The sequence below is a fragment of the Mastomys coucha genome, unplaced genomic scaffold (genome assembly GCF_008632895.1).
Source record: "Mastomys coucha isolate ucsf_1 unplaced genomic scaffold, UCSF_Mcou_1 pScaffold22, whole genome shotgun sequence".
Taxonomy (NCBI): domain Eukaryota; kingdom Metazoa; phylum Chordata; class Mammalia; order Rodentia; family Muridae; genus Mastomys; species Mastomys coucha.
This window is the reverse complement of record NW_022196905.1, coordinates 107,652,384-107,663,716: the sequence shown is the minus strand read 5'-3', so window position 1 is coordinate 107,663,716 and position 11,333 is coordinate 107,652,384. Positions and strand designations below refer to the sequence as shown.

Here is an 11,333-nt window from a genome sequence, read left to right as displayed (position 1 = left end):
CTAAGGACAGACTTCTGATGGGGAGTTTTCAGAGCCACCCCTGCACTGAAAAAAAGCTACTGGGGCTCAAGATTGAGTTTGCCCCTATGGATGGACCATAGGCTACCAGTCCATGAGGTGACACGGAAGACGTGGGCTAGCACTCATCTTGAAGAGCTTTGTAATAAGTTGGGCATGGCACACCTTGCATGCCACCCCACCCCACCCCTACAAGACTCCCTGGGGCACCCTCCCGTGGTTCCCTGAGTTGGAGGAGTCAGAGAGAGAGAGAAGGAACAGCTCCACAGCAAACCCACAGCTGAGACACCATCTGTTTTCCTTTTTTTTCTTTCTCTTCGTTTTTAAAACAATATAGTGCAGACAGACTGCACTTCTCACAGTAGAATATAATGGTCAATTTTAGTATAAAAAAACATTCTCAGAGATTTGTAAATGCACTTAGTGCTCAGACAGGCCTTGGAGAGATACAGTACCACTTCTGCTTCCGTTTCTGGAGTGCCTGGGGCCGGCGGGGCCAGGGGACTGCAGGCCTTGAGGACTTCCTGGGCTTATCTTCCCCCCAACCCCCATCCCCACAGCAGTGCAGGGGGAAAAGGGAGTCAGAACGGGAGCTGGATTGGGTATTCCAGTTATAGCCAGGTCACCCTCCCACTGGTCCCCAGGAGATCCCGACACACGAAGAAGGCAAGATCGTCCTTATGAATGGAGCCTTTACAGGTCCCTTGTTAGCCCCCCCATGACATCTTTGTGCGAATAGAAGATGGTGTCCCTCCCTCGAAATGCAGACAATTGTAATAAATACACAAGTCTAAGATGTGAGTGGAGTCTCCTTGGGCAAGGTGCCCTTGTGCAATGCACCAACTGTTCCCAGCAGCCCTGTGAGATGTACGGTAGGGGTGGAGACGGGGCTGGTCTGGGGTGTACAGAGTAGGTTGGGTGGGTAGGGGAAGAGTCAGCAGGAACAGGGGGCTGGTAGTCCTGAGGCCTCTGAGAGGGAATCTGGAGTCAGGGTGGTCTTCACCTGGATTAGTTGGTAGAGGATGGGGCACTTTGGACCCAGGGACGTGATATGGATCCCCTCTGCTCCTTTTCTGAGAGACTGAGGGTAGAGACCCAGTGTATGACAGGATGACTGGAGCACCCCTCTGCTGGAGACCCAGAAGGTCCTCTCTCCCTGCCTGGATGAAGGATGAAGGAGCCTTGTAGCCAGCCTGGGACCCTCCCTGCTTCCTGGGGCAGCAAGCGGAAGGAGAAGCCCTAGTGTGTGAGATCAGCCCGCTTGCCCACTGAAGTGAGGAGGTAACCTGCCTGGCTTCCCAGTGGACACGGGGTGGGCGGGGCGCCCTGCTAGCTTCCTGCCCTGTGCTATGGCCTGGCAACCCCCAGCACCCTGTCCGTCTGTCCGTGTGTCCGCAGGGCAGACCTTATCTGTAGACAGGTAGGCGGATGTGGGCGTGCTGATGGTCCAGCAGCCGGGGCACGGCCACCGTCTCGTAACCTTTGCCCAGCATCTGTTCCTTGATGCAGGGTGGCCGGATGTCGTTGATGAGATACTCCAGCGACTGGAGGCTGCTGCTCAGCACCGCTGTGTTACACACACTCTTGCTGGTCAGGCCTGAGAGTGCGTCTCCAGGAGGCCCGGCTAGCTCCCGGGCAACTCCTGGTCCCAGCTCTGTCACTACGGCAGCAGCCGCTGGATTGTAGCAGTCACTGGTAGGTGTCACCAGAACACTGTTCCAAGGGGCAGCGAAGTACTGACCCACGGTGAAGCTGCTGGGCAGCCCCATGCTGCAGTTATGGGGCGACCCGTTGGCCCTCTCAAAGGCCCTCCCGCCACAAGTCTCTGGGGACTGGGACTTGCCGGCTACGGTGTTGCTACTGTAGGCCCGCAGTGGCTGGGGTGGGGGTGGGGGTGGCTTCTGAGGCCACAGCAGGTAATCCAGGCCACCTTCTGCATACCCTGTGGGTTTGGTGGCCCCAGCCAGTGTCAAGGCTGGTGTGGCTCCCTGGCTTAGTTCTGTGCCCTTCCGACAGTCTGGCAGACCCGTTGTGGCGGAGTAAGCCATGCTAGGAAAGCTAGGGACCGGGCCATGCTTGGCTGGACTGGGGTGGGGCACAGCCACGCCCTGACAGGCGCTGGGTGCAGCGCCCGGGGCCTGGCACTGCTGGTTGAGCTGGTACAGAATGCTATGGATAGAGGGTAGGTTGGAGGGGGGGAGGGGCAGGCCCCTGCCTGGCAGAGGGATCACAGAGGTGGCCGTGGCTGCTGCAGGCAGGCTAGGCGGTGGTGCAGGCGCCTCGGGTGGCTTTGGGTAGGCCAAGGGCCCCAGGGTGCTGGGCACTGGGTAGGGCGCAATGCCCACCTGCACGGTGGCTGGTGACAGTTTAGTCCGCTTGCCTTCCACGCTCTTCAGCACGCTTTTGGCGTGCCCGGTGGGCGCATGCGCACTAGAGGAGACGGCAGCCTTGACGATAGCCAGCAGGCCCTGGTAGCCGGCGGTGTGCTGAGGGTAGGGGCTGTAACGCTGGCCGCTGGTGTCGTAGCCATTGACCGTGCGGCTCAGGTGCTTGTGCTGTGGCACTCGGATGTTGGTGGGAAAGATCTTGATGGACAGGGGGCTGTTGGCCACCTTCTCCGCGTAGGCATCCAGCTCGGCTGGGCTGGGGTAGCGGGAGGAATGCATAGAGCTGGCCACGGATTCACCTGCAGGGACAGAAGCACAAGTGAGAGACTGGGCAGCCACAGCCCCTGGCTCCCCACCGGACCGCCAGTATCACAGGTGTGTGCCATAATGTCTGTCCTAGCTTCAGAATACTAGGCAAGGCCCTACCAACTGAGTACCCCAAGCCCTAACCCACTTCCAGCAACACAGACTAGCTGTGCTGGTGTCCCTAGTGGGGGGGAGGTGAATCTGATACAGGGTGCTCACGGTGGCTGCCCTGTGTGTGGGACATACTGGGTGTGACATTCTAGATTGTGAGACATACTACAGGTGGCCACAGTTGGCTCTGCTGGGGTCTGGGGGGAGTTGCTGGTATGAAGACCCTCTTCTGACATCCTGAGCCATTATAGATCGGAGCCTAGCCCACAGCTTCCTCTGAGTCAGGGGGACATTGGCAGGGGTTAAGGTGGCATTCAGGAAGACCTGTACTGAGCGGTACTGCTGGGGTTCGGGTGGAACCAGGTTAGGTGGGCTGTGTAGTCCTGGGCAAGCTGTCTGCTTACACAAGCTTCAGCTTTCTCACTTGTGGAATGGGGATGATAATGGTGCTGGGTCAGCAGTGTGACCTTGGCTGTACCAAGGGGCCCAGTGGGGTGAGGCACAGAGCAGAGCCAGGATATTGTCATTTCTGGGGGACTTAGGCAAAGGGCTTCACCATGCCAAGCCTGCCTTTCTTCTTCTGTAAAGTAGGGCAGTATTGCTCCTAAGGGTGCCTTCATGGGTATTTGGGAGGGCTTAGCAGGTCCATGTGCATGAGGCAGAACTGGGTAGGTAGGTGGGGAGGGATCTGTGTTCAACTCTGCCCTGGGGCAGGGCCTCACCAGAGAGGGACATCCACGAAGGCCTTTCAACTGGAGGCCTCCTGTCTGGTCTTCCCAGAGCCCTGACCGGCACAGCCTTGGTCCAGCGTTAGTCTGGATGATGGCTCTCTGTATTTGGGAGGCCAGCAGCAGAGCAAGCTCTCCCAGACAGGGTCACCAGAGGCAGCTGGGAAAGCTCAGGCCTGCAGAGCCAGGGTCCGGGCCCACCAGGGTGACTTCTCACTATACTGGGGACTCTAAACAGTGGAGATATGTGCCTGCCATGACTAGGGGCATGTACACTGGCGGCTTCCAGCGGACTGGGTGGCTGCTTCACATCCCAAAGTGCACAGCAAAAGACTTGGATCTGTCCAGCCCCACGGGTCAGCAAGTGCATTGCTCAGGGTCCTGAGCAGCTACAGATGGTGTTGAGCAGGGGTGATGCAGAAACGGGCAGTTACAACATGGACCAGGGTAGCATCCCTTCACCTCTCAATCTTTGGGCCTAACCTGGGCCCAGCAAGTACGTCCACCCCTGCCCACTTTGGGCATCCCCTGCTCTTAAGTAGCCTAAAATAAACTTGGTGTGGAGAATGGAAATGTCACTTTGGCCAATGGGGGAATCTTTCTCTGCGATTGGATTTAAACTACATTATACAAGCAATTTCATGGGCACTTAGCACCGCTCTGAGAGTCCCGCAAAAAAGGGACCAGCTCTTCATTTGCCAGCCATAAATCAGCAGTTGCTATAATGAGCACAAAAATGTCACTTTTATGCAATTTTACAGATGAACGAAACTGGTGAAATTAGCTGTGGAAACCCACCAGACTCAGCAAAAGCAGCTGCCGGGAGGGGGAAAAATGAGATCCATGTGTGTTCTCGCTCCCCTTAAACTCTCTTTCTAGGCAAGCTTCTGCCATTGTGGTGTGAAAACTCATTTGTCCTCGGCATTATGCTTTCATTCCGAGTTTATCTTGAGTATCCAATGAGCCACCAACTGTGAAAATGATTAAATCTACAAAATCTATCTAATGGATGGAATAAATTAGGTGTTCGAAACCTTAAGGAAAAAAGGAGAGACAATTGTTCTCTGGTCTTGTTACCAAAAGAGGGCGCACCTCGCCCCCTTCTGGTCAGTGGGCATCCTGCGGGTGGTGGTTCGGTGATGGTGCTGCTGCTGTTGAGGGAGAAGAGAGGGTGTTTGGATATGGAGCCTTTCTGTCAGTGGTGATTGTGTGCCAGGCTCCACATCCACCATTTTCTGAGTGGCTTGTATATGGAGGGCTGGACAACTGTGAGAGGGGTACATCCCTGCGATGTAGGTAGGATGGGTGGGTATGACATGAGGCAGCTGGCCTGGAGACCTGCCTTCCTGACCACTGACCACTCAAGCCCCTGAAAGTCCTCGTGTCTCATACAGGTAGGGTTGAACTTTATAATCAGTAAGACCTTTTGGAAGGGATGTGGCTCTCCTACAACACAGAGTCACGAGAGGACCTTGTGGAGAGGCTGCAGAGATGACCAGAAACGGGACAACGGCCTTGTGAGTCTCGTGGGAAGCAGATAGTTCAGTCCCAGCTGGGCCTGAGGGACCGTTGGGTTTCTGAGTCCCATCAGCTATAGGGTCACAAGGTAACCCTTGACACATGGGTCTCTACTTTACAGGTGAAGAGAACCAGCCAAGGTCAGAGCTAGATCAGTCTGCTTTCTGGGTCACCAGCATTCTACCCCAGGCAGGGCCTAGAGGGGTTGGGGCCACCCTTAGGAGGCCATCATTCAGCTTCCAAGGAAAGAGAGGGGGGGGAGGGGAGAGAGAGAGAGCAGTCAGTGTTTGTTTCCTGTCAAGCCTGTCAGGGCATGGCCATTTCGAGGCTGCTAGAGCCTCCCATAACAGACCTGGTTTAATCATGGCCTCCGTGTACACCTTTGACATAGTAGCCTCTGTCTTAAACCTTGGTCCCCCAAAGACTTTTTCTGGCTTTCCCCCAGTGCTTCAAACAGCCTGTTCTGCAGTGGACTTGGCTTGGGGCCCTGGGCTACTTGGCTCCTGGGCCCAGGTTGGCAAAGTTCCAGACTTTTCTGTGGAGAAAACCCAGCCACAAGCGTGCATGCCATTAGTCTGTTTGGTAAACACACAGCCCTAGGGAATAGGGAGAGGTCCTCGTGGAGGGGCTAGGGAGCTCTGTGACAGTGGGCTCCTCAGTCATGTGAAAAGGAGATCCAACTCCCCGTGTTCCAGCTGGTTTGGGGACTCTCATCATGGAAGGGATCAGCAGACACCTGAGCCTATCCATTCTGGACCCCAGCCCACTGCCTCTATCTGCCGAATACCCACCGTTGCCTGGGCTCTACTACACAGGCAGCAAGCTAAAGAACTGGAACCCTGTATGGGGGTGGCGGGCATCAACAAGCCCCAGGAAAAGGATGGCGGCAGGCTGATGGGGTGGTGGACATGTCCGTATCCTTGGGCACATCTCCCATAAATAGTGGTGTCTGATTCTCCTCATTTGACATGAACTGGATTAGTAGCTTGATTGTCCTGAGGAGAATGTAGTGTGGGTAGGCAGAGGAGTGGCTTTTATGAGGTGAGTTTTTAATCTATGTCTGTCCATCCGTCTATCCATCCATCCATCCATCCATCCATCCATCCATTCATCTACCTACCTACCTACCTACCTACCATGTCTTTAAACACAGGGCCTCTCCATGTTCTGGCACTCACTGTGTAGACCTCACAAAAGTTTTTCAGAGATGGCCTGCCTCCGCCTCCTGAGTGCAGGCATCAAAGCTTTTTGATTCGATACCACTTTGTAAGAGGCCATGTGACCTCTGCTTAGACTCAGCTGTGTGGAGAGGTCACAGACAGGTATCTTGCATTCAGAAAGCCTAAGTGCCTCTCCCTCCACCCCCAGGAACATTGTGGGAAAGACTCCGGCCTGTCCTGCCTGGGGCAGAGTGGCTGCTGGGTGCCAGTTCCTGGGAAAGTTTGCCACGCTGCCCCAGGAATCAGCAGTGAGGTTCAGTGGACTGATGGTGGGCTGGAGGGGCTCCTAGCTTGGACTCAGCGGACAGTGAGGAAGTGACCTCTAAATAAGGGAAAAAAGAGGAGAGGGAGCCATATAGGATCTGAGCAGAGGGGCCAGCAACCCAGAGATCCAGGTGTTGGGGGGAACAAACTTTCCAGCCCTGGGCAACTGTGGTCATTTAGGTATGTGCCCCAAGTGGTAGGTTCCCCAGGATGGATATAAAAATCCCCTGGAAGGCCATGTGTCAGAGATTTGGTCCCTAGTTGGTGGTACAAAGGCTGAGGGCCCTAACAGGTTAATCCACCGACGTGTCCATCTTGAGTAGGGTATTAAATGGGCCTGGCTGGAGAAAGTGGGGGAGTGGGGCGTGGAGTTGAGAGGCAGGTGACAGACAGGCTTTGAAGTCCCAGCTCTACCCTATGTGCCTCAGTGCACCAAGGCCCTTCTCCCAGCCTGTCCTAACTGGCTTCACACTGCGTGAGCCCTGGAGGGTCTCAGGAACGGGTCTCATGCAAAGGGTCTGTCTTCCTTGTGTCCTTGGGTACTGATAACAGGGATTTTTCTGGAGCTCCACTAAGGTGTATTCAGGGCGACCTTGGAGGTGCTGGCCACCTCTCCCTTTGCAGTCTCTCTTCCCATCACAGGCCCTGAATGCACATACGGTGTCTGTCACATGTGTCCTCTGGGCCAGGTACTGTGCCCTCCTGAGACAGCTTTGGAGGAGGCCTGGTTTCTCAGGAAAGGTTAAACACGCAGGGACGCCATCAAGCAAGGGTGACCTGGGCTGCCTCTCCCCACTCGTCTCTTCCCCCAATCCATCTCCATCCATGAAGCCCCCATTAAAGGCTTGTCTGGAGATTTAAAGGCTGGCAGGAAGTGCCGGGGAGAACTGTCGCTGCCATTAAGTTAATGTTATGGGCCTTTTACAGGTGCGTTAAATAGATGCGGTTATTAACGAGTATATTAAGCCAATTAAAACCAGCCCTCTGAGTGGGGTTTAATGTTGCCTCAGGGAGACAAGAGAAGGCTTCACTGCATTGCTGCCTGGCAGGAAAGAGAGAGCAAGGCTCCGCTGTGGGGTCCGAGGCACCGACTAGAGTTGGTTCTTGGGCTTCACTTTGACCACGCAGACCTTAGGCGCCTCGGTTCTTGCCAATCCAGGGCTGAAAGGGTAGCTTCTAGAATCCGGGAGACTTAAGCATGCAATGAGATGCCTGTTCAAGGGGTAGTATTGAGCTGCCAACAGAACTGGTTCTGTGCCTCAGACATGCTGCAGAATGCAGGCCTGAATTATTGGGGACAGGCTGTGCTTTGTGAAGTGTATAATGGGGCTAGCTCCATTACACAGAAAAGCAGGGTGAGACTCTGGAAGGGCAGGGACCTGCTCAGGAGCGCGGGGCTGCAGACAGCAGCTTAGAACTGGGTCTTCCCTGGGTGGCCGGCCCTCCTGACTTAGGGCATGTCTCTGGAGGACTTTAGATTTCAGGGTACGGAATGGGGCTGTCCTCTTCCCACAGGAGGGGGAAGGCTGGCAGCACTTCCTTTCCTCCTCAGGATCAGGAAGTCCCAGCGCGTTCTATGCTGAGATGGGAAGGAAGGAGGGAGGGGTGTGTGAGTCCTCTCTGGGACAGAGAGGGTCCCTGGGCACCACCCTTCATCTGTATTCCCCTTCACCGTGACACTCCGCCCTTGGAGGTGGCAGCCTCCTGAATGCTCAATTAACGTGACACTAATTAGCTGGTGGCACCAGCGGAATGCCTAATGAGGTCGATCGGGAGGGGGCGGGAGGCTACTGGGCAGGGGAGAGCAGCTGTTCTCCGGTCTTTATTGGGAAGGACTCAAGCAGTCACAGAGGTTGGGGCTGGGGACCGTGCTGGCTGTCCCAGGGACCCCAATCTGCTGCACCTACTGACCCCTGGTGGTTGACCAGAGGATCAGACCCTGGATAATTGCAGGCATGCTCAGTTAATGGCTGGGGATCTCCCTGGCTTGGGGTGAGAAGAGCTCTCCCGCCTAGCTCCTGAGGCAGGGTGAGAGAGTGTTCAGATGCTTGGGCGCGTGAATGAAGCCACGTGTGTCTAATCAGGGAGCATCCTGCACATACTGAAACAGGTGGGCGCTCCCCAGGCTTTGCTCAACCTCATGCCCTAGCTGGAGCTTTGGGGTGGCCTCTGTTATCCTAAAAGGTGGGGCTGGGGGACACTTCCATCCTTCCCCACCCTAACTTGCCTGTCCCTCACCTAAGCTTCAGGATTTCTTAGCTGCCCCTTAGCTTGGCAGTTTTGGGTACACATGACTCTAGTCTGCACCATGCACAGGAGGGCCAGCCTCACTCATCCCTGTCATACCCAGCTTCCTCCTCTGGCTTTCAAGCCCTTTGCCCACTACCATCTGCTTTCTTTCAGTTCTAGCTCTATATGCTCACATTTCAGGAAATAAAATCAAATACCAGGGCAGAAGGTGTAGCTCAGCGGTAGAACTGTTGTTGAGCAAACACACAAAGGCCCTGGGTTCCATCCCTGGCATGGGGATTAACAAAGTACAGAAAACAGAAAATAAAACAACAAAAATCCCCAATTCTGTTTCTAACAGCATCAAAAATAATAGGATACTCAGGAATACATTTTCAATAGAAGAACAAGATGGTCTGAAAGTGACAAGATGTTGAAAGAAATGACTTCAATAAATGGGAAGACGTCCCATGCTCGAGCACCAGGAGACTTGGGATTGGCACCTGGTTTCCAGGCCCCACCATTCCTGTTGTAATCTCAGCTGGCAGCCTTGCAGAAACTAAGAAGCTTGTCCTGAAATTCTAGGGATCCAGAAGAGCTCTCACCATTTCTAATTTTGAACCTCAGTGCTAAGTTACAACACTCAGGCCACTGTGGGTGCCAGGCACAGGAGAGCCACCGGCAGTCCACCAGGGTGCCAGAGAGTCCAACGTGAGATCCACAGAAGCATCAGTGGGGAGAAGCTGGTTGTCGTCATCACCCAAGACACAGTCTCTCTGCATAGCCCCGGATGTCCTGAAACTCACTCTGTAGCCCAGGCTAGCCTCGAACTCACAGAAATCTGCCTGCTTCTGGGATCAAAGGTGTGCACCACCAGCTGAAGTTGGTCTTTTAAGACTGGTGGTGCAGACAGCTAGGTATTTAGATATTGGTAGTGATACAGCTGCAGAATAATGAGGTTGGATCATTCCATACAAAAAAAAATCAACTCAAAATATTAGAGGCCTACATGGAAAAGCTAAAACCTTTCAAAACCCTTTTATTCATTTATGACCTGTGGGGATGGAAGGCAAGCACGTCCCACGTGTGCTCGTCTTCCCACCACGTGGGTGGGTCCTGGGCAGTGACTCAGTCCTGGGACTTGGTAGCACACCCTTCCACCCACTGTGATCTCACTGGCCTCAAGACGAGAAATGCTCAGAAGGAAACTCGGGCAGCTGAGGGACAGCTGGGGTCACATGAGGCCTTGTCTAAAAGCACCCTAACAAAAGAAGTAGATGCCACTAGAATCCAAGTAGATGCTTCAGAGAGGACTGGAAAGTCGGATGAAGTCAGCTTTAGAACGGGAAAAGATTCTCCCACGTCACGCACATGAAGCAGGACCAGCACCCAGAATGCACTTGGGACCTGGATAACCAGAGGAAGAGTCAAGGAACTGCGTAGAAAAGAAGAGCTGCACCCACATCTTCAAAGAAGACACATGCAAGCCGGTGAGCACATGAAGCACATAAGTAAAGGCGGAGGGTAGCTGGGTGTGGCACACACCTATAACCTGGTGCCCAAGAGGCTATGGCGGGAGAGTTGCTATAATTTGAGGCTTGCTTGGGCAGCAGCAGGAACCTCTGTCTCCAAGCAACACAGAACAAAGGGCTGTGGGATTGGAACTGAGGTCTTCGCAAAGTAAGCACTTAACTGCAGCTCTTGCCACGCCCACCACCAGTGAGTTTTTATCAGAACAGTCACGCCTTTGCTTCCTGCACACTGATAGCTGCTGGGCAGTAAGGCGCAGTAAGGCGCACTGGGCTGTGTGGCCCAAGGTTGGAAGTGGCCATCCATACACAAAGCCCGGCATCCTCTGTGATAGAAGTCGGCTTAGAGTCACAGTCTTCTCCCTCCCTGGTGTGTATGTGTTCATTTTCTTTCTCTCCCTGTGAACAGGCAGCAGCTTGGGGGCTTTGCTCCCACCAAATTCCAAGCCCTCAGGTTCACTGGCAGGTGACCAGCACATCAGACTTTCCTACCCCCTCAGGAAGGATATAAGTTTGATGCACCTGCCCCTTCTAGTTTTTGTTTTACATTTTTATTTTGGTACTGGGAAGGCAACCTAAGTGGAGGTTATAGGATAACTTTATAAGAGTCAGTTCTCTCCCTCCGCTGTGTTGTTTCAGGTTATCAGGCTTGGACACAAGCTTATCCATTGAGACATCTTGCTGGTCCACTTTGTAACTAGAACCAGCAACCCCTGTAAGAATGCTAGTGGCTCAAAGCTCACTGGGGCAGATGCTCCAAATGGCAGGTCATAGGAAATGCCCAACTGTGAGTAGGTGTGAGAGTCGGGCTGAGCAGTCCACCTCATTTGGGTTATGTGCTTTTTAATGATTCTCTTTTATGGAGATGCACTGGGGTGGGGAACCTCTCCCTGCAGTGGAGACAAGTGCTGAGGCCTGGGGAGGCAGCAGGCAATGTGTTGGGATTGACTGCCAGTGTCCCATCCCACCCTAGAGTCACACACATGCCCTGCATGGGCTCCAGCCAGGACCTGACCACCCCCC

The 11,333-nt window shown here is 54.2% G+C and overlaps 1 protein-coding gene and 1 long non-coding RNA gene across 4 annotated transcripts in view; one reads left to right on the top strand and one right to left on the bottom strand.

Moving 5' to 3' along the window:
- Positions 1-309: 309 nt before the first annotated feature.
- Fam222a (family with sequence similarity 222 member A) overlaps positions 310-11,333 on the bottom strand; it is a 45,133-nt gene continuing 34,109 nt past the window's right edge. For all 3 annotated transcript variants that reach the window (XM_031337497.1, XM_031337496.1, XM_031337498.1), the window contains one exon: positions 310-2,704. In XM_031337497.1, the coding sequence (XP_031193357.1) occupies positions 1,425-2,704 (1,280 nt within the window). In that variant the 3' untranslated portion in view covers positions 310-1,424. The remainder of the gene's footprint in view (positions 2,705-11,333) is intronic.
- On the top strand, positions 2,596-4,556 carry LOC116068226. Its single transcript, XR_004109501.1, has 2 exons — positions 2,596-2,780; positions 4,312-4,556. It is a non-coding gene; the product is annotated as an uncharacterized LOC116068226 (long non-coding RNA).